This window comes from Amblyomma maculatum, chromosome 10 (genome assembly GCF_055883805.1).
Source record: "Amblyomma maculatum isolate TAMU_Amacu chromosome 10, ASM5588380v1, whole genome shotgun sequence".
NCBI classification, from domain to species: Eukaryota; Metazoa; Arthropoda; class Arachnida; order Ixodida; family Ixodidae; genus Amblyomma; species Amblyomma maculatum.
In genome coordinates this window covers 88,483,929-88,507,257 of record NC_139353.1, presented here as the reverse complement: position 1 = coordinate 88,507,257, position 23,329 = coordinate 88,483,929, and the positions used below count along the sequence as shown (strand labels likewise).

The window sequence follows — 23,329 nt, the reverse complement described above, 5'->3', positions numbered from 1 at the left end:
CAGACTCAAGTGTTTTGAAAGGGGAAAATCGGGTAAGGATGACACATGGGCTTTACGATTGTTAAACCGGAAGCGAAATGATGTCTTTGTCTGACCGATATAATCCTGCCCACAAACCTCATAGTGCAGTTTATAAATAACATTGCTCGAGTCGAAGTCGAGGTCCTCATTTAGGTGAAACATGAAAGTCTCGGACTTTGACCTTGCTACTTTGGTATTCGATATGTGCGGACAGACTTTGCAGCGAGGTTTGCCGCATGAATGACACCCAATCCGACCAACATTCCTTTTGGTTTTGGCATTATACAAGTAGGTCTCTCAAGTTCCTGTCCCGGCTATAGACAACCCGTGGTGGTTCCTTGAGTATTGATGTGAGCCGAGCGATCTGCCTTTTTATGTAAAAATGACGGCATAGTATGTTGTTCACTCCTGGAGCTGTCGAGGATTAGGTAAGAATTCGGTTTGTTTTTGCACTGCCGTCGACTTTCATTGATTTCTCTTCTAGGATAGAGGCCCGATCAAGGTTGCGGGCGCGCTCAATCGCATCATCGACTATCTCCTGTGAGTATTTTTGTCGTGATAGTGTGATTTTGAGGTTTCTTTTTAGTATGTTGATCAAATTCCGCTGTGCTCGAACATATCCTTCGTTACCTGTGCGCCTGGGAGTACAAGATACTTCTTTTGCAGTGTTTCGGGTGACTGCTGTGAAAATGAAGATACTGCTGTCTGTCGTAGGCTTTTTATAAAGAGTAGCCGCGAAGGAGTTACCGGCGACTGATATCTCCACGTCGAGAAGGTAATCCTTGAATCAGAAATACTATGGGTAAATTTGATCGAAGGATGCAGGGAATCAAAATCCGCAATAAAGTCCAAGAGGTTTGCTTTGTCATGTGGTGACACAATTGGATTGGTAAAACGTTTATTCGGGGCCTGCAGTAGAACGCGTTTTGAAAAGCAGTGACTACCTCGGGACCAGAAGTTAATTTCTCTAATCATGTGCGCCGTTCGCCTGCAGCTAAACTCTCATCTTAAAGCAGCGTGAAACGAAACACTAAAAGGAAGTCTTGTATTTCGCGTTGCTTTAGGTTGAATCTAATCCAACTCGCCCAGTTTTCTATAATAGTGAGCTAAATAGGCAACCGGTCTGCGCTCGCAGTTTGTAAACATGGCGCCACATATGCATCCTTTCCTTTTCGCTGCGCTTTGCAGCCGCAGTCAAAATTGGATTGATTGGATTGGTAAAACGTTTATTCAGGGCCTGAAGTAGAACGCGCGCGCGCGCGCTCCGGACGGGGCCTACGTCGTCCTCTGGGCACCGGCCGCGCGGCCTGGGTCCCCACTCGCCGTGGCCGGCTCGCTGGTTCCCTGCCGGGCCAGCGCCTTGATGACCTGCTGTATGGCCCATAGTTGCTCCTCTTGATTGTTGCTCCCTGCGGCTGCTTCCAGTCGCGGCGGGATCCTCCCAGACTGAGCTTCTTCCTGGTACTCGGTATAATTCCACATCATGTGTGCGAAACCGGCCGTCTCCGTTCGGCCGACTCTGCATTTGTGTGTCGGGTGCGTCTCGGGATATATTCTATGCATTAGCGACGAACTGGGGAGTGAGCCCGTCTGTAGCTGTCTGAATAAAACGGCTTGCACTCGACTGAGCCCCGAGCAAGGGGGTGGAAGAGTTCTGCGAGCTAGGCGGAACACCTTGGTTATTTCGTTGTAGTCGGTCATTCGGTCTTTCGTGCTGAACCACAGCGGCCAGTCGACCGAGGCGCGGTCCGTTAGCGCGCGCGCCTCGGCGTGTGCCGTCTCGTTGTGGTTGGCGTTGCGGTCTGACGCCTCGCCCGCGTACGCCGGGAACACTTGATTCTCACTTCTCTGCTGCCATCGTCGTTTTTGTTTGCCTGCAGTATGCGCACAGCTTCTTTCGCTATCCTGCCTTTGGAGTAATTTCTCACCACCTGCCTCGAGTCACATAGCACTGTGTGGCAGTCGCGGTCGGCGATGGCTAGGGCGATGGCCACCTCCTCCGCGTGCTTTGCCTTGGTGCATCTCATGCTGGCGATCGTGCGCACGGAGCCGGTCGCGTCGACGACGACCGTCGTGAACCCGTGTATCTTGGCATACTCAGCCGCGTCAACGTAGCGTGCGTGTGTGTCGGTCGCGTGCTGGTCTATCAGCGCCTTGGCTCTCGCTGCTCTCCTCCCTTTGTTATACTCCGGGTGCATGTTCTTCGGTACCGAGTTCACTCTGATGTTGCGCCTGTTCTCATTGGGGACGGGGAGCTGCGTCTGCTCCCTGCCTTGATATCTAATTCCCAGGTTGTCCAGGCTTTTCCGGCCGGCCTTGGTCGTAGTCTTTCGAGCTGTGCGGCACGTTGGGCCTCCGCTATCTCCTCCAGCGTGTTGTGCACCCCTAGCTGCAGGAGGCGTTTGGTGATCTCATTTCGAACAGTCCCAGTGCCGTCTTGTAGGCTCTGTGGATGGGTATATCTATCTCGTTTCTCTCGCTCTTGTTCCACTTGTTGTAGGCCGCAACGTACGCTACGTGACATATGACGAACGAGTGGATCATTCTGATCAGGCTCTCTTCCCTCATTCCACTTTTCTTGTTCGTGACTCGTTTGAGTAGTCTCGTGGCGTTCGCCGCTTTCGCAATGAGCAGGGTGACGGTCTCGCCGTTTCTGCCGTGCGTCTAGATCGTCATCCCCAAAACTCTGATCTTGTTGACTCTTGGGATCGTGTTTCGCTCTCTGGTCTTGACTTTGATTGCCTCGTACTCTCTCGGGCTGCTCTTGGGTTTGCGGTGCTTGACGGGCGGGTAGACGAGGAGCTCCGACTTGCTCGGCGAGCATCTGAGCCCCGTTCTGTCGAGTTGGTCTTCGATCGCATCAACGGCCGCCTGTAGGGTGGATTCGATGTGGGCATCGCTGCCCCCTTCCGCCCACAGCGTTTTGTCGTCCGCGTATATTGTATGTCGGACTTCCTTGATGTTCCTGAGCTTTTCGGCCACTCTTATCATCACGAGATTGAAAAGCACCGGCGAGATGACCGATCCCTGAGGTGTGCCTGTGCTTCTCAGCTTATTCTCCTGTGTTTGGAGGTCCCCCGCTCTGAGCTCGGCCGTTCTGTCCGTGAGGAAGTCTTTGATGTAATTGTATGATCTCTCTCCCATGTTTAGTTTCGAGACTTGGGATAGGATCGCTGAGTGCTTCACCTTGTCGAAGGCGCTCTGCAGGCCGAGTCCCAGTGCTGCTTTGCTGTCGCCAGTGTTGCCGTCGATGATCTGGTGCTTGAGTTGTATCATGGCGTCTTGGGTACTTAGATGCTGCCTGAAGCCAATGATCGTTTCCCTGTAGAGATCTTCTTACTCGGGGAATTCTTGCCACCTGTTGAGCAGGACGTGCTCCAACATCTTGCCCACGCAAGATGTGAGCGATATGGGTCGGAGGTTACCCGTGTCGGATGGCTTTCCCGGCTAGGGGATCAGGATGATCTTGGCCTTCTTCTACTGCGTCGGCAGCATTCCCGTTTTCCAGCATTTGTTGTAATAGCTCGTGAGGCTTTCTATGGATTTATCGTCGAGGTTCTTAAGCGCCTTGTTGGTGATGCGGTCCAGCCCGGCCGCCGACCTGCTGTAAGAATAACGTGGCCACACAAGAATATAGAGGCTGGCTATTCGAGATGTTGTATCAGCACCGAATGATAACCATAAACTAAGATTACCAACTGGGTCTAGCCGTTTTAGGTAGGATGGCCTGATTGAGTCGTATACTATTGACTCATGTACTAACTTAGAGCGTACCAGAGAATGGTAAATATGTAAAAGGCATGCCCTGTTAGATCCTCAACGTTTTTGAAAGGGTAGTTTCAGGATATTGAGGGCCTCGAAAGCTTTCTTTAGGTCATTTTTGTGTGGTAAAAGTGCTAGTTTTTTTGTCAAAAGTGACAAACATTTTTGTTCTTGTTTGAGTTGGAGTGCAAGTTCATTAAGATGTAGTGTAGGCCTGCTCTTAAAAAGAACAAAACCGCTAGTTTTCTGAGGGGAATCTATATCCGCTGTTATCTCGCCCGCAGCCAATTTATTATCAATTGTATCTGTCTCTCACAAGTAGATGTATTGGAAGAGGTGCACGTTATTTGCAAGCCATCTACATAAACTGAGTGCATTAATTTAAGGATAACCTTTTATATCGAGTTCATTTTAACAACGAAGAGGGTATTACTGAGGATGCAGCCTGTCACGAATCTCCGGAGAACGCTCAGGCCGAAAGCATGAACTAGACTTGAAGAGGACAAGCTGTCGGGCTAGTTGGTTTTCTATAGTTATAGCAGCGCGTAGCCGGACAAGGACGAAGGCGTGTTCCTCCGTCTTCGTCCGTGTCCGGCTACGCGCTGCTACAACTATGAACAAGACGCCAGCCGTACCCACACGGACGCACATTTAATGCACACACACACAGACGCTAAAAAGCAAATAGGATTAACAAAAACCTAACCCATCCTACAAAAACTAATGATAGACACGATGCTTCACACTAAGATACAGCGTTCCACTTTCACACAAAGAGACAGCGTTCGAGCTTATAGTTCGAAGCGGGCGACACGTTTCGTGGGTCCAGGCAATGGCGTCGGCATCGAGGTGGCGTTCGGCTTAAAATTAGCTGGTCTTGTTGGCCGCTACATACGACCTCCCGTTGAAGCGTGGGCTGAAGTAACGTTGGCGTTCGTGGCGGCGTTGAGGTGAACCTCCTGCGCGATGCAGGTGGACGCTGGTACCAGCTTTGGTGGTGCCCCCTGGACGTAGCAGGTGGCTGAGTAGTCACCCAATCCCCGGAACCGGTTTGAGAACAGCAGGGAGTCTTCGGTGCAGCGCCGTAGAACATAAGGACGCCGGTACAGCAGCCGGCGTTGCTCATTTCCAGCCAAGGCATCCCTCACCTCCCGGAGTCTCCGCTTCTCTTGCTTCCACGCTCTTGCCTCTCCATATCGCGCCATTTTATAACCTCCGCGTTGATACACGTCAGCCTTATCGTCGTCTTCATCGTCTTCCATTCACCAATCTGCGCTTGCCATGCGACCGACTACTTCTCTTAATCTTCTTAATCTTTCGTTGATCCACGTCGTCTTCTTTGCTTTCGCAAAAAACCTCTGTATTTGCCCTCTTACATATGGCATCTCTGGGGTACACCGTTCTATGTAGTACACGTGTTTGAGAAAGGTAGGTAGGTAGCAACTTTAATGATTCAAAAAAGAACCAAAGGTAAAAGGGGTAAAGGGAAGTGAGGGAGCAGGAAGACGATGGGCCCTCAGGCCGCTATAGATGGCCGGGCACTTTTGAGCTTCGGCGACTACTCGGGCCCAACTCACTGTCAGAAGCTGTAACTCCGGCAGCGAGCTGCGCAGAGCAGCCTCCCATCGCTCCTGATGTCTTGGCCCTTGCCACGGGGGCTTGGGTTTGTTCGGGCAGTTCAGGAAGACGTGAGTAAAGTCGGCTGTGGTACTAGGACACAAGTGGCAGTGAGGAGAGGTTTCGCCACGGTTTATAATAGAGAGAAGGAAAGGGGTCATGACTGTGGCCGTCTGAAGTCTGCGCCAGAAAGCCTGGTCGCTTTTGGGAAGAGATTTATGCGGAGGAGGGTACAGCAGGCGGGAATTTCTATAAAATACGGTGAGGTCGTGGTAGTTAAGAAGCCGGAAGTTGCGCCTATGTGGACTCTGATTGTGCGGTTGGTTAGGAAATCGCTCAAACAGCTCGGAATCAGCCGCGGATACCTATAGGCCCGATAGGTCAAGGAGGATACTAAACCGCCACGTGGTATCGCATACTAGTAAAAGACTCCGCGAAAAGTATTGGTTGTGGAGGAACGCTTCCCGAATAATGTTCTCGAGGCGGACAAGGTGCTCGGCTGTTGATGATGTCTTTTTGAAGCCGCATTGATATATATCTATCAGTTTCTGAGATTGAAGAACAAATGTGAGTCTGGTTAGAGCAATTCCCCTGTAACTGCGTGGAATTGTGGAGGGTTTCCTGTTATCAGAAAGGGTATTATTATGGCATTTTTTCATGACTGAGGTAATTTACAAGTTGACCCTCTTTATTAAACAATTTTAACAGTGCTTCTAGGCAGCCAGCGACAGTTAAGCGAGCGTTGCATAATAGAGATTATAAGGGCCTGTTGTTGTTCTTTTATCGGAATATAGGACTCTGTTTAGTTCATGTATTGTTATAAATGCATTGTAGTTATCAATTATGCCTCTCTGAAGAGGTAGCTTTTGTTTTTCACTTATTGTTTTGTGTTTTCAAAATTCCTGAGTGTTCTGGACGAGCTTGAAACATCGGCAAAATACTCGCCTAAGATGTTCGCTTGCGCTTCAATAGTTGTTTGTATTGCAGGTGGTGTCAGCATGGGATGCACGAAAGGGGTGTAATTTCCGGTGAAATTTCGGACCTACTCCCAAAACCTTTTTGATGCTATACAGCTGTTTATTGAAGAGACGTATTTTTTCCATGAGGTAATTTCTGCTTTCCTATGGACATACCGAGCTCTGGCACTGGCCTTTTTAAATTTAAGCAAATTCACAGTAGTAGGCTATTGCCGCGAACCCTTCGAAACTGTGTTTCTTTTTTAAACAGCCGCTGGCATGTGACCTTATCACTGTGATTCGGGCACGCGTATCAATGCTGTATCCCGTGTTTGTTCATGCTCGTTGTCGCGATAAGACGCTTCATCATTTTCTTTGCCGCGAACGATGCGCCGAGATCTATCTCGAAGATTTCGATCACTTGCGTATGTTTCCACAATCTTCCAGGTTGTGATAGTAGCAGTTTGCAATATTATCTAGATTATTCTGAGCATCCTTTAAATTGAGCGTTGACGAGTGTTACGGGCACCTTTTGTTCGACGATCGACGAGCACGTTTGTTGCTATCGCCGCCACCGAGTTGCTTAGTTCTTTTGCGGGCGCAAGTCAGCCCAATAAAGAGTTAATTTCATTACCATCAAACTTGTGTCTTCTTTTGGGGTCTACGGCCTTGTCCCCACTACGTGACAATATCTACGTAGGATGCACCACGGTTTCTTCTGTTGCTTCTTTGCTGATTTACATTCATATGTCCTCCATACCTTGTGTTTTGTTTTTGCATGGCCTCATGTTTGAGGTAAGGCTAATAAAGCTGCTGCATCTAGTAAGCATTTGATATTTGCTTCTATATTCAGCTATGCGCAGTATTCTTTTTCAAGCGTCGTAATATTTTAAAAACTGACCAATCGGCGGCGTCAGTTTTATAGCGCCATGGCCGCGCTGGTATGATGGATGTAGATGATGTTAGCTTTAAAATCATACGTAGGTGCTCACTTCCTCAGGGATCGTCTAAAGTATTCCAAATGATCAATAAAAACTCATTACGATGCAAAGAATAAATAAATGCAGCTCATTCTTTCGGAGCTGGGGCAGCTATATATGGCTTTTCCCGTGTTCATTAAAACTATGTCATCTAAAATAATAAAATCTCCTATGAGTTTTCCCTTGCATTCAGTGTGTTGACAAACAGGCCAAATGAGGTAGTGCAGAGTAGGGCTTAACCCCGGGTAGACGCTTGGCCAGCGTCACGACGCTTTAACACGTCGTTTGCCGCCTCCCTAGTAAAATTATACATACAACATACTTCCCCAGAATGAAGAAACTGCGTTAAAATTCCCACTTATCGCATACGGCTAGGCTAGTTGTTTTGCAAATTCTTGTAAGTCCTGTATGATAACTGTATAGTGAGGTATGCACACAGAGCAAATTGTTAATGTATTCTGGCTAATAATGTTTACTGCGACAGCTTCTAATTTTGTTTTGATGCTACCTCTCTTGAAGAGGGCCGCTTTGAGTTATGATAGCGACGCCTCCTGAAAGTCGGCTAGTCTGCACTCGGTCTTTCCGGGATACATTATATTTTTAAAGATGTTTATGTCCTGCGGCCCGAGTTTTGTTTCCTGTAAACAAACAGCTGTGGGTGTCATATGTTAGCATATATTTTATGTCCCTATAGTTTCTGTGTAATGGTCTACAGTTCCACTGTATTATATACGGCATTGTGATAGGCTGGAGAGTGGAAAAGTTATTCATTCTCTGGAGCGATGACTCGCGGTTTCTCTCTTTCTAGGAAATCTCACCGCCGTTGAAGCGGTGGTGAACTAGGAGTTGAATCAATCGCCGGTATCGTGGCGCTGGATTTCCTCGGAAACGCCGCTGGTGTGTGAGTTTTGGGTGCTGGCGGGCTCTTGCCAACATCCATATCTCCCACGGGGGACGCAGAAGGTGTTTCTTGGTCGCGATGGCGTGTCGCCTTCCATGTATCTTTTTCGTTGGCACTGTTGAACCAGGCCCCGCTCGTGTAACAGAGCCACTTGGAACAACAGCTACCTTCTTAGTAGGGTGGGGTGACAGGTCCAGTTCAGCAGAGCTCTTCTGGGTGTCTCTTCCAAGGAAGCCGCTGCCGAAGGCAATCATTAACGAACTGTGGCGCTGATCGGGTGATGATCGTGCGAAATATCGGCCCTGTTGCCTGTGCCACTGGCTTCTGTGGACAGGGTGGGGGCATGGCTGTTGACATCAGGTCCATCGGCTTGACCTGTATGCAGACCGAAACTGAAGGCGGTGATGGTCCTGCGTCACCGCTTGAGAGTATGTGCCCTGTTGAAAGGAGAGTAGTTTCCTTGCCTCAGGTATGACAGGTTTTCGGTTGTTTACATTGCAATAATTTCTTTTCCGTCTTCCGGACCGAGCACGACCTGGAGTACGCGCCATGTGTGCCACTGTAGCTTACGTAATTTTGGGTGCGCTCACATATATCATCTGTGTTGTGGTTTTTACAAGTGACAGAAGTTGGTTTGTCCCAGCAAGCTACGGGAGCCATGACCGAAGCGCTGGCGTTTGAAACAACTGGTGTAAGGGATGAAAGAACGGATTTGCAATCAGATGGGCTGCGTGAATGGTTTCAGGTAGAGTTGTACTACTGAATGGTTTGAACCATGTGTTTCGTTTTAATTTGGGGATCGCTCCTCCGGGTAGTGTTTTGGCGGGCTGAAATGATTCCTTGTTTGGCTAGCTCTTTAAGTTCTCCGTTAGTATTCTAGACCAGTTTGTTCTCAAATATCACTCCCTTTGTTTGGTTAAGGATGCGATGTGTCACTTGGACATTCAACTCTCCAAGCTTTTCCATGCACAGTAGCTTTTCACATTGCTCCTTGGAGTCAATTTCGAACTGGAGGACTCCATTTCTTTGTTTTGTTTGGCCTTGTAATACTTACCAAAACAGTTTTTATGGATTTTGCGATGGCGAATTTAGACACGTTGGCAACTGATTCGTCAGTCAAGGAAGTGATTAAAAAACTGAGGAAATGCTTCATTTTTCTGCGGGACGATTTTTTTCATTTCGGTTCGAACCCATTTCCGGGACCGATCATGTCTTTAGAGCCAGATGTATCTTTATGACATGTATGAACTGAGGTTTCCTATTTTATGTTGCCTCTGGTTCACCCTCTTAAACAGAGGAAGGTCCCGAGCCTGTCGCCTGGTAGGGTCGAGACGTGACCATGGTCTCGACCGCCACTCTTTATGCTTTCTACCCTCCACCTCTCAACCTATAGACACCGTACGGATAACAGCTTCAGTATGGGGGCGAAGGGTCCGTGGTGGCGCCAAGCATCAACACCTTGTTACGCAATTTGTCTCTGCCAGGAGAGATTTAAACATGTGCCCCGAAAAAACAGAAAAATGAATTACTACATTCTGCAACAAGTCTTTCAATCAAGGGTGCAGGTTGTACCGGCTAGTCTGCGCATTGAAATTATTCAACCCTCTCGTGGGGTAACCACTCCTGGACATCTGGGAACAGCAAAAAGTACTACTCGTTCCCCCTTTGCCTGATGGCACTCACTTCAGAACTAACTGAGCCTGCGGTATCAGCGTCGAAAACTGTATTCACTAAGGGAAACAAGTAAAACTAATTGTTGTGCTAGTTGGTGCATTACTGATAAAGGAAATCTTCACAGCAATTTGTGAGTGTGTATTTGTTAGCGCTGTCAATCTTTCATTTTATGACAAAGGGAAACACTGATCTTGTTGCTCCTTAATCATGCTCAATGCCCTTCAATCAACTAGAAGCCCGTAGCAATGCCTTGTCCATTCCCATGTTGAATGCTTCTAAAGAGAGACAATTGATGGTTACCACTCCTTAGCCTGTTACGGGAACACATCTACTGCCTCAAACTGCCCAGTATTAGAAGTAGCGAAGACCTAGTTACACTAAATCTTTCTGCGCATCTTGCGCACCAGCGTGCGATCCTAAAACCACAAAGGGGTCCTACCTCATAGCTGGGCTGTGTAGGATTTTAGCAAATCCTGGTTCACCGTTTTCGACACGTCCATTGAACCAACCAGTACCAGTCTCAAATTAATCCTTTCACCGAATGGTTAAACAGAACGATATCTGACATTATCTGAGTATATGTAGACGTTGAACATAAGAAGTGAGATGAAGTGCTGCCTTCAATCACCTTCGCCTACAAATGCTGCACTATAAACAGTTCACATCCCTCCTTTCTTCTTTTGTAAGACCGAGAAAGCATGACAATTTCGAAGCAATGCTGCCTTGTCTTGCCGGCGCTAGCCTACACACTGAAAACTGTACATTCCTGTAAGCACAGAATCTGCTTTACAACTGGCCAAGGCTGGAATATAGCATCACAGCTGCGAGATGCCTAACGCTACAGCTGTCACCGTCAAGGCGCACATTATGCCCCAGGCGACCCTGTGAAGGTCAGGCTTCTAATGCGGTGACGTAGTCTACGCGAACAACTACTCTATCCCTACTTTATATTCTTTCGCTCATCTTGTCACTGGGCGACTTGAACAAGACGCTCATTTCCGATAAATTTAGAAGTCTCCACGCGCCCGGAGTTTCCACTTACTGCCCGCCTTGCGCTTTGTGAGAAGCGATACATTTGCGATAGAAGCCCTTTTAAAAGTGAAACAGTGAGAATTTTCAGTTGAGAATTTTCAGGAGCGGCCAATGGAGGTAGCGCATTTGAAATGGCGAGCGAAAAGGACGACTACGTTGGATCCCTTCTTAAACCCGCTACTGTGTGCGAGATCATGCTTCTTCGTTAAAACGGGGCTGCATAATTCTCTCAATCTTGGCAATCTCTGGACTATATAGAAGGACTTCCTGAACATCTTATCTGTGCAGGTGGTAGTTTGGGGTGGCATGACTGCGCAACAGTCGGTCGGCGAGAGTCTGCTGGAATTAAGACGTCGTCATAACTGCATGCTTCAAATCAATAGCTTTCCTTTGAATAGTTTTCGTTCAGATAGATTGCTGCAAAAACTAAACAGAAACTACAAAGGAAAAAGCAGACGCAAAAAATGGCAGTCGCACTCCAACCGCGGCAGCTAAATTTAGTGTACACCGCATCATTACTGCAAACAGAAAGTTTTAAAAGTTGCCAAAGCTGCAGCCAAAACAACGTACGACACAGATGCTTTGGAGTTTGTATGATACACTTTAATTGAAAAAAAAATAAAGAAATCCGTAGCCTAGCATCACGTTTCTTGTGGGAACAAGTTTGTACGTGTGGTAAAGGATAAGAACTATGGTAGCAACTGTGAATAAGCTATTTTAAGTGGCTATTTTATGACACTTCTACTGCTCGGGATTACCGCAGGAGAAAGATAATAGTGCATCAGGCTTTGACCTACTCGTATCTGGTATATCATCCTCTCACCTTTTCCTTTCTTTGAGTCTTGCTTTACACTGAAGCCGCACTGGCATTATGCTTACCCAAACACAGCACACACCCTTTTGCACCTTCATGTCATCGCATTATCTCAGTTCAGTTCAGTCGTTCAGTCGTGTCCGACTCTTCGTGACCCTATGGACCAGATCACGCCATGCTTTCCGGTCTCTCACTATCTTCCTAACAGCACATAACTTCATCTGCAGCGCCTCGAGGATGCCATCTAACCATCGAGTTCGCTGCCTACCCCTTCTCCGGTGACCCTCAACCTTTCCCAACATCAAAACTTTCTCCGGGAACTCCTCTCTTCTCATCAGATGACCAAGTAGCGGAGCTTTAATTTTAGAATTTGACCCTCCAATGAGCAGTCAGGGTTTATGGTCGACAATATCGACTGATTTGATCTTCTGGCCGCCCAAGCAACTCTCAAGAGTCTCCGCCAGCACCATAATTCAAACGCGTCAATTCTTCGGTGGTCAGCCTTCTTCACAGTCTAACTCTCGCATCCATAACTCACAATCGCAAAGACCATAGCACGAGTTATACGGATCTTGGTTGGCAGTGTAATGTCTCTGCTCTTTACTAGGCGGTCAAGGCTAGCCATGGCTCGCTTTCCCAGATGTAGGCGTCTCCTAATTTCATGGCTGCAGTCTCCTTCCGGGGTAATCTTGGAGCCCAAGAAGAGAAAATCTGTCACAGCTTCCACTTCTTGTCCCTTGATGCTCCAGAACATGATAGGGCAAGACGCCATGACATTTGTCTTTTTAATGTTCAGTTTAAGCCCAAACTCCTCACTCTCTTCTTGTACGCGCATCAGAAGTCTTTTGAGTTCCACTTCACTTTCTGCATTAAAGCGGTATCATCCGCATATCTAAGGTTGTTAATGCGTTTTCCAGCATTCTTCACTCCAGCTGAAGACTCGTCCGGACCGTCCTTCCTCATGATGCACTCTGCATATAGGTTAAATAGGCAGGGCGACAGTATGCAGCCTTGCTTCACTCCTTTCTCAATCGGAAATCAATCAGTAAGACCATGCCCAGTTCTGACTGTGGCCTCTTGCTCTTCATACAGGTTCCTGAGGAGACAGATGAGGTGAATTGGAACTCCTATGTCTTGGAGAGCTAGCCACAACCTGCTGTGATCTACGCAGTCAAACTCTTTCGCACAATCACTAAAGCAGAAGTAGACGAGTTTCTCGAACTCTCTTGCTTTTTCCATGATCCAGCGATGGTTGGCAATCTGGTCTCTAGTTCCTCTGCCCTTGCGAAACCCAGCTTGCACGTCCGGAAGCTCCCGATCCACTACTGCTGCAGCCCACCTTGGAGGATTTCCAACATCACCTTGCTAGCATGAGAAATAAGCGCAATCGTGCGGTAATTGGACAAATCTTTGGAACTGCCTTTCTTTGGAATTCGGATGTAAACTGACCTCCTCCAATCCTGTGGCCACTGCAGGGTTGTTCAAATTTGCTGACATTGTATACAGAACGTTAACAGCGTCGTCTTGGTTGAGGGCGTGAAGCAACTCAGCTGGAATGCCATCACTTCCGCTAGCTTTGTTCTCAGCAAGGCAGGCTAAGGTCCATTCAACATCACTCTTCAGGATGCCCGGCTCGAGATCAGTAATCACAACCGTCTTATGTTGAGTTTGCATATCCGGGTCCTTCTCGTACAGTTCTGTGTATTCCTGCCACCTTTTCTACCGTTCGTGTTGCTGATGGCAACACAGCTACTGTGGCTGGCAATTACCATTGCCGACCGCCATATCCCTGTGCTATTTACAGTCCTCACCAGTTGCCCTCACGACGTTATATTAGGACTTGACTTTTTAAATGCACATTCCGCGCTCATTGACTGTTCATCTGGACTGCTCCATCTGGACCTGCCACTCTGTCCTGACAAACAGGCCTCTGATACTTCAACGCTTCGTCTCCGCTTCTCTACATTTACTAGTCTGCCACCAGAAGCTGCAGTGTAAGTGCTCATGTCGCCTTTCCCCTCCGTTCCTGTTGGCGACTACGTTGTTTGCCCCATAACCGACGTGACACTGGAGCGCAGGATCGCTCTCCCTTATAACATCGTGCACGTAGAAAATAACAACGCTTATATTCAAGTCTTGAACTTCGGCCTTTTTGTGCACGTTCTTCCGGAGGGCATTACTCTCGCCGAACTGATCCCACTGTCTGACGTCACAGTTGCCGCTCGATGCAGTGTGGACACGACCTGCATCGTCTCCACCTCCAGAGGCCCGCATATCAGGAATGGTTGCACCTAACTTGCGCCCTGACCGAGCTACAGCACTTACGAGTCTTCTGACTTCGTACAGCGATATTTTCGAGTTTGGTGACCGCCCCTTAGGACAAACGTCCATCGTTACACATCGTATTGATACCGGAGACGCCCGGCCAATTCACAGAAGACCTTATCGTGTCGCTATTTCTGAACAACGCGTCATACAAGGTGAAGTGGACAAGATGTTAGAAATAAACATTATAGAGCCTTCGAGCAGTCCCTGGGCGCCGCCTGTCGTTCTTGTACAACAAGGACAATACCTGGAGATTCTGCGTTGATTACCGACACCTTAGCAAAATTACAAAGAAAGACGTTTACCCGCTCCCCAGTATAGATGATGCCCTCGACTGCTTGCACGGTGCCAGCTATTTCTCTTCCATTGATCTTCGTTCCGGTTACTGGCAGATCGCAGTCGACGAAAGAGACCGAGAGAAGACCGCCTTTGTCACTGCCGATAGCCTGTATCAATTCAAGGTGATGCCTTTCGGCTTGTGTAATGCGCCCGCAATATTCGAGCGCATGATGGATTCTCTCCTGCGCGGCTTGAAATGGACGAAGTGCTTGTGCTGTCTCGATGACGTCATTGTATTTTCTTCTACATGCGAGAGCCATTTCCATCGCCTTGATACCATTCTTGGCGTCTTCCGAAGAGCTGGCCTTCAGCTGAACTCGAAGAAATTTAGCTTCGGCCGACGTGAACTCAAGGTGTTCGGTCACGTTGGCGATGCCCGTGGCGTTCAACCCGATCCAGACAAAATACGTGCTGTAAGTGCATTTCCTACACCCCGTTGTACCAGTGACGTGCGTAGTTTTCTTGGACTTTGCTCCTATTTTCGGCGGTTTGTACCCAACTTTGTGGAGACGGCTCGTCCACTCACAAATCTTTTGAAGAAAGACGCTCCATTTTGTTTGCACCAAGAACAGTCCCAAGCCTTTTTTGCGCTCATTGCAGCCCTCATCAACCCGCCCGTCCTGGCGCACTTCAATCCTTCGGCACCAACAGAGGTACGCACCGACGCCAGTGGTCACGGTATTGGTGCCATACTCGCCCAACAGCAGATGGGTCGCACTCGCGTCATTGCTTATGCCAGTCGTCTCCTTTCAGCGGCTGAGCGGAATTATTCGATCGCAGAACGTGAGTGTTTAGCCCTCGTGTGGGCCATTACAAAATTTCGCCCTTACTTGTTTGGCCGCCCGTTCTCCGTAATCACCGACCACCACGCCTTATGTTGGCTTTCTACGCTGAAGGACCCTACTGGTCGCCTAAGCCGTTGGGCCCTCCGACTTCAGGAATACACTTTTTCTGTAGTCCACAAATCTGGCCGGCTGCGCGCTGACGCCGATTGCCTGCCCCGCAACCCGGTAGATCCGCCAACTGCGAGCGAGTGCGACGATGACACAAATGTGTTGGCCGTCTCTGACCTTTCAAGCATTCGCCATGAGCAGCGCTTAGATCCCAAGCTTTGCAGCATTATTATATCGCCTCAGCACTGATCACCTTGATGCTTCCCTTGCTCTGTTCGTGCTCCACAACGGCACCTTATACCGACGGAATATGCGACCAGATGGCGCCGAGCTTCTGCTCGTAGTCCCCGAACACCTGCGTACCACCGTTCTTCAACAGCTGCATGACGCACCCACAGCGGGTCATCTTGGCGTGTCTCGTACTTACGATAGCGTCCGCCGCCGCTTCTTTTGGCTAGGCCTCTATCGCTCTGTTCGTCGTTACGTGGCTTCTTGTGACCGGTGTCAGCGACGGAGGAAGCCCTCGGTCAAGCCTGCTGGATCCCTGCAGCCGATCGACATCCCAGTAGACCCGTTTTCCCCAGTTGGCCTTGACCTCCTAGGGCCTTTCCCACTTTCTGCATCGGGAAATAAATGGATTGCGGTGGCCACAGATTATACTACACGCTACGCTGTCACCCGAGCGATACCCACCAGCTGTGCAACTGATGTGGCTGTGTTTTTCTCCATGACGTCATCCTGCTCCATGGTGCTCCATGCCAGCTGCTCGCTGACCGTGGCCGTTGCTTTCTTGCTCGAGTAGTCGACGAAATTATTCGGTACTGCTCCATTAAGCACCATTTTACCACCGCTTACCATCCAAAACGAACGGCCTCACCGAACGCCTCAACCGTACGCTCACGGACATGCTGTCAATGTATGTCTCGGAAGATCCCCGTGGCTGGGATATCACATTGCCGTATGTAACGTTCGCGTACAATTCCTCTCGTCACGGCACAATAAGCTACTCACCGTTTTATCTTCTATACTGCCGCTACCCTCCCCTTCCGTTTGACAGCGTACTGCCTCCCACCGCTAACGCCAGTTGCTACGTTCGTGACGTCATCTCCCGAGCAGACGCCGCCCGTGTTATTGCTCGCCGCCGACTGGCCTCCTCCCAAAATTCTCAAAAAAGACGCCATGATTCTCGCCACCGGGATGTCCACTACTCTCCGGGCTCTCTCGTCTTGCTCTGGACTCCCGCTCGTAACGTTGGGCTGTGTGAGAAGCTCTTGCCACGCTACGCAGAACCCTACCGTGTTTTACGGCCAGTCACTCCTGTGACATACGATGTCGCCCCTATACATCCGCCGCGACAGTCCTCTATGCCACGCACCGAGATTGTTCATGTCGCCAGAATGAAGCCTTAGTACCCCTGCAGCAGTTTGTCCTAGTGCGCACCGGGACAGTGATTTTCGTGGCGGGGTAATGTTACGTATATGCCACCGAAGAGGATGACGATAGAAAATAGAGAGACGACGAAGCTGAAGAAACCTTTGGGGCTTGCCCGAACACCTGCTGTGTTCTGCTCTGCTGTGCTGTGAACACTTGTTCATCACCTGCTGTGGTTTCTTGTGCTAGCCTTTTGCCCCGTATCAATATGACACCGCAATCTATCGTCCTCAGACAACCCTCCGTCTGAAGCTACCATGCGCCCACGGGACGTCGCAGCTATTCAACTTCGCCCGCCGGCAATCTGGGCTAGCCACCGATCTGGTTCGCCCACACGGAAGCCATCTTCCATCTCCACCATATTATTTTGGAGGCATTTCGGTTTTGTCACTTTCCAATCTGCCTGCTGAGGTGGCTCAAGAGGTGGTGAATGTAATCCTTAGACCCCTGGGGGATACTCCGTACCAGCAACCTAGGCAGTGCATTCTGGACCAAACAATGGCGTCTGACACTGAGCGCCTCCAGTAGCTGCTCACTTGTGAAGAGCTTTGAGACCACCGCCTCCCTCCTCTCAGCTACTCACTAGCATGCGGAAGATCCTGTGCGAAAACCACGCCGACTCGAACTGCGCACTGTTGAAAAAGCACTTCTTGCACCTTTTGCCGCAGTCCACCTGCCTCGTCTTGGCTGCTTCAGCGGTCGAGACCCTCGACCGTCTAGCACAGCTAGCGGATCGAGTCTATGACGCGATTTCTTCTTCTGTCGCCGCCCTCTCTTCTCCACCAAAGCCATCCGTCATTTCACGGTTAGAGTTCCGGACCAATCAGCTGACCGCTTGTCTCGATGGACTTTGGACGTCCTCTCTTGATCGGCACGGGTTCTCAAGTCCTTGCCCTCCACTCGTCTTCACCGCAAGGTTCGCACTCTTCAAGTTATCGCACCCAGCATATTTGCTGGTATCACCGAACTTTTCAATGCCGCGCATGCTAATCCACAACATGTAACTAGTCGGGAAACGCGCTGCGAGATCACTGATGGCGGCATGTGACCTCGTCCTTCAGCCTGGTCGCCTTTTCGTATTGTATGTATGTACGTATGTATAACTTTATTAATGAGCCGGAAAATGACGGGTTAAAGCGTCGTGACTCTGGCCAAGCATCTACCCGGGGTTATGCCCTACTCTGCAATACCTCATTTGGCCCGTTTGTGGCGGGTTGTGAGGCTTATGCTCTTCGAGCGCACCCCGAGCCTGCTGGACGGCCCATAGTTGAATGTCCTTGTCTGTACTTTGCACAGCACTTTGAAGCTCCGGCGGGTATGTCTTGGATGCAGCTTCGGTCGGGAATCTGGCACAGTCCCACATGATGTGCCATTGGTCCGCCGGACCAACTTGACATACACTGCACATATCGCTCGTGGAGATGTCTGGGTGGAGAGAGTGTAGCACTGCCGGGGCGAGGAGTGACCCTGTTTTCATTTGCCTTAGGATGACCGCCTCCTACGAACGAAGTGCCGGGTGAGGCGGCGACATTGTCCGCGGACCTAGGCGGTAACGTTTAGTCACTGCCTCGTAACTGGTAGTTCGGTTTTTGTTTCGAACCACCACTCGGAACGGTCCCTCCCGGGGGCGCGGAAGGTAAGCGCTCGCTTCGCTGAATGCACCGTCTCGTTGTGATTCCATGAGGATGCACAATCTTCCATGCGCGCCGGGAACCACTTGATGCGGATAGTGTGGCCACGCTATTGGAGCTGGAGCTTACTGATGAAGACGGACGCCGGCACGAACACTCGCCCCTTCGCATAGTTACGCACAGCGTTCTTCTAGTCGCTGAGCACGGTGCGACACTCGGCCTCCGAGATCGCCAGAGCGATGGCAACCTCCTCGGCGTCTGTGGCATCCGTGCACCGCACGCTCGCTGCCGTTGTCTCAATGCCGGTAGCCACCGCAAAGGCCACTGCCACGAATCCTTCTCGCTTTTGTTCAGTTGCGACCACGTACTGGGCGTGCGGGTCCTGGGCGTGTTGCTCGACGAGGACTTTGGCCCGCGCCTGTCGCCGTTCTTGGCTGTACTCGGAGTGCATGTTCTTCGGGATGGAGTCCACGTAGATGTGTGCCCACGCCTCGCCGCTGATCTCGCACGATTTCCGACTGGGAGCTCGGCGATTGTAACCCAGGGACGTCAGTATACTGCGGCCTCTCTTGGTGGTAGAGATGCGCTCCATTTGCGCAGTGAGCTGCGCCTCGGCTATTTCTTCTAGAGTGTTATGGATGCCTAGCTACAGAAGCCGAGCCGTAATCGTGGTCCCCATTAATCCCAGCGCCGTCTTGTAAACCCGTCTGATCAGCGTGTTTATCTTTGCTGTGTCAGTGACCTACCAGTTGAGGTAGGCCGCAACGCAGGTGATGTCACTGATCCCGAACGACTGTACGAGGCGCAGAAGGCAGTCTTCCCGCATGCCTGCCCATTGTTTCAAGACTGGGTGTATGAGCCGGATAGCGTCCATTGCCTTGGTGGTAATTTTGTTGATGGTTTCGTCGTCGCGGCGGTTCTTGTTTAGTGGCAGGCCCAGAACCCTGATCTTGGGAACTTCGGGGATGCGCTGCCCCGATGTAGTCACCGAAGCGCGGCCTTGTGGTAGAGCACCCGCCTCGTGTTCGGGAGGTACCAGGTTCGATCTCTGGTGCCGCCGGGTACCCACCAGATTTCAATGGGTACCAGCTTTCCCCCGGCCTGATGCTCGGCTCTTTGGGGTGACATGTTTGAAAAAGGGGTCATAGGCCTCAAATAGTTGCTCCGATGTGGCAGTGATCAGTTCTGCCATCGGAAAACAATAAGTCCGCCTTGTGCGGCAAAATCCCATTATGTGGCGCTCTTTTTTTTCTTGAACGAACATTTTGGTTCATGGCCCCTTTTCCAAAGCATTTCACCCCAGAAAAGCGGAGCACCAGGCCGCCGGAAATCTTGTATCCATCGGAAACTGGTGGGTACCAGGCGGCACTGGGGATCAAACCCCGCACCTCCCGAATGCGAGGCGGATGCTCTACCACAAGGCCACCATATGATCGCGCTCCCCGAGGGGGAGCGCGTTTCCATCCCGGTCATAATGGTGTGAGGACGAACAGCTCAGATTTGTGGGCGAACACACTCGGCCTGTGCCGTAAAGGTGTTGCTCGATGGCAGTAACAGCTTCTTGAAGCTGCTGTTCAGTGCTGACGTCAGTGCCGCCTGCCGCCCACAGGGTAATATCGTCGGCGTAGATCGTATGGCGGACGCCGGTGCCTTCTACTGCCTCGCTACCCCGATCATGACGAGGTTGAATAGCAACGGCGAGATGACCCAACCTTGCGGGGTACCTGTGCTGCCGAGCTTGTGTTCGGGGAGCCTAAGGTTCCGGCATGCAGTTCCACTGTGCTGTTGGGCAAGAAGTCTTAAATGTAATTGTAGCTCGCTACCCCCATGTTGAGCTCGATACTTGTGCTAATATGGCTAAGTGTACGACTTTGTCGAATGCGTTTTGTAACTCAGGTCCTAGAATTAATTTGCTGTCTTGTGTCTTGTTGTCGATTATTTCTTATTTGCATTGTAGCATGGCGTCTTGAGTGCTGAGTCTGCGCTGGAAGCCGATCATCGTATCCGGATATAGGCCTTCCTTTTCCAGGTACTCCTGCCACCGGTTGGCAACCACGTGCTCCAGCACCTTGCCCACGCCGGACGGGAGCGAGAAGGGACGCAAGTTGCCGATGTCCGATGGCTTTGCCCGGTTTCAGGATTAGGATTGTTCTTGCCTTTTTCCACTGTTGGAGAGCTTGTTTGAAAGCCAGCATTCGTTGTAGTAGCGGGTCAGGGCCTCGATCGATACATAGTCGAGGTTGCGCGGCATCTTGGTAATAATATCGGGGCCGACTGCTGAGTGGGTGTTGAGCTCATGAAGCCCCGTACCTTTGACATGGTAATTTCTCGGTTGAGCCACGCGTTGGGCAGCCCCCCGTATGGCAGGTGGGTTTTCGATGGTGTGTGTGGCATATTGTCACCCGTTAATAATTATTAGATTATCAACAATGGGCTCTTAGCGGTGCGCACATTCCCAGACACCCTTAGAGTGAGTGGGGGTAGCTGTCCCGGTCGCAAAGGAGATGCACTGGACTTGCGTGGCAAGCACAGCCGGAATTCAACTACCTTGTAGAGACGAGAAGGGGGTGGCCATTCGGTGGCTAGCTTTCGCCGGTTCAAACCAGAGTAAGGGATCGAGTCAGAAGTAAGAGACAAAACACACTTTATACACAGTAAGAGGCGATACAGAGGAATACACAAGAACACTTAATAGGTACAGGCAAGAGGTTCACAGAAAACAACGATAAGCATGCAAAAAAAGAGGTATTCAACAAAGCAGAAGCTTAGAATACAAAACAATACAAGAGAGAGTCACATAAACAAACACCAAATTTTTCACGGGCACTGTTGCAGTTCGACGCCTCGAGAGTCACGATGTGGCCGCCATGCAAGACGAGCGCCGCTCCCTCGCAAGTCCGTGGGCTTGCCAGCAGCGGGTTATCCCCGGGAGTCCAGTTGTCGCACTTGCGAACAAGCCGCAACCACTCTCTGACTGACTGACTGACTGACTGACTGACTGACTGACTGACTGACTGACTGACTGACTGACTGACTGACTGACTGACTGACTGACTGACTGACTGACTGACTGACTGACTGACTGACTGACCGACTACACAAGCGGCGCGGCCTCCATAAATAGGGCGCACCGCGTCTCTCTCTTAAGGCGCGCTAAGGCTAGCGCGCACTTAGCTTCGCTGGTTTGAGCGCTCCTTTTCTTCCCGTCGAGCCGCGCGTCGTCATTGGCTAGGTCCCGTAGAATTTTCTGGGGACGTCTGGTATTTTCCGGACCGATGAATCACCGTCATGGCCTGGTGACGAGAAAGAGGGTGACGGCGACGCGTACAATGCTACGAGTCCTCTCGCGAGAGGAAGGAGGTGTTTCTAGAACTTCGTGGAAGTTTCGATGCGGCGCCGCATGGGCCTCGCGCCGCGCCGGCTTAGTAAACATGTGCGCCGATTTCGTGACACAGATACTTCTTGATAACGGCGTTTTTTCCTTGTTGTTTGGTGGTGTGTATGAGGCAGGCCAGGCGATCGCGCTGGTTTGACTTGGTCTTGGTTCCGTTTAGGAGGTGCCAAAATAGATTCCATGTGTAAGCATGATGTAGTTGCCCGTCAGCTCGGTTGCAGACTGCGTCCCACTGCTGACGGCACAGGAACTTGCAGTGATGTTGAATGGTGCTGTTTAAGTCGGCCACCTTCTTTCTCAATTTGCGATTCAGCCGTTGTCGCTTCCAGCGCGCCTGTATCCAACGTTCGACCTCGATCAGATGGGCCAGACAACTGTCCATAGATATGATGTCCTCGTCCGTTTCAATGGTCTTGGTGGCCGACTGCACTGCATCGGTGAGCTCTGCTGACCAGGTTTCGATGTCTGTGGTGTCTTGCAATGTGGTTGGTCGCCCCTTACGGAAACCATCCCAGTCCGTCCACTTGTGTGCAATAATGTTGCCCCGGAATTAATTGGCAATCGTAACTTCGAGGATGTAGTGGTCACTGCCCAGGTCAATGCCGGCGTTGCGCCATGTTATTTTGCCGGTGTGGCCGTTCTTGATGAATGTAAGGTCTGGTGTGGTGTCTCGTGCTACAGAATCGCCGATTCGGGTGGGATGATTGGGATTCATTATCATAGTACAGTCATGGTTCAGGGCATCCTGTAGTAGGTCCCGTCCCTTTGCCGTGTCTTTCACTCAACCCCATGCTCGATGGGAGGCGTAAAAGTCTCCTCCAATCAGAAAAGTGCTGCCTTTGGCTTGGGTGCTGGCTGTGTGTAGTAGGGTCCTGAATTGCTGTGTTCGGTGCTTGGGGTTAGCGTAGATGTTACCGATGAACAGGCTACCTTTCCGTTGTTTGCTTGGATTATTTCGGTGAAGCTGTATTCCACCCTGCTGCGGCCGTGTTTGACCTGATGTTAAGTGAACGTCAGCCCTTTGCGGACGAATGTGCAGACGCCTCGTCCCTCCGCTGGGCTAATGTGATCGCGATACCCTGCGAGGTTTGGGTTCGCCGTCACTGCTTCTTGCAGCAGAATGATGTCAGGTTTCTTGGTTACCCTGGTTATGTGTTGTTGCAGCACTGCTCTCTTGTTTTAACTGTGGCAGTTCCACTGCCAGACCTGAAGGCCCGCTAGCGATCCTATTGCGGCTTGGGACTGGGACATGGTTATGATGGAGTTGGGGCTTGCGTCTGTTTTGGGAGATATGGGTTGTTGGCGAATTGCGCAGCAAAGATGGGGCTGCACACTATGGGCTTGAGGGTTTGTTCAATGAAGTCGAAGCGCTCCTGCATGGTTCGGTAAGGCGTGGTGATTAGTTCCTCCAACCGCCCCAGCTATTGGTCAGTGACGGCACCCATGCTGGCATAGGTGTTCGTGAGCGGTTCAATTTTGGGTTCGAGCTGAGTTTCCAAATGGGGTAGGGCCTTATGATGTCGTGATGAGGTGCGCGCTCGTTTCTTGGGGGTTGGGTC

General features: G+C 50.3%; 1 protein-coding gene across 1 annotated transcript in view; it reads right to left on the bottom strand.

The window, feature by feature from the left end:
• LOC146176965 (uncharacterized) overlaps window positions 1–20,627 on the bottom strand; it is a 77,378-nt gene extending 56,751 nt beyond the window's left edge. The window contains exon 1 of the mRNA XM_084581434.1: window positions 20,533–20,627. Coding sequence (XP_084437560.1) covers window positions 20,533–20,627 — 95 coding nt within the window. The remainder of the gene's footprint in view (window positions 1–20,532) is intronic.
• Between the last annotated feature and the right edge of the window lie 2,702 nt (window positions 20,628–23,329).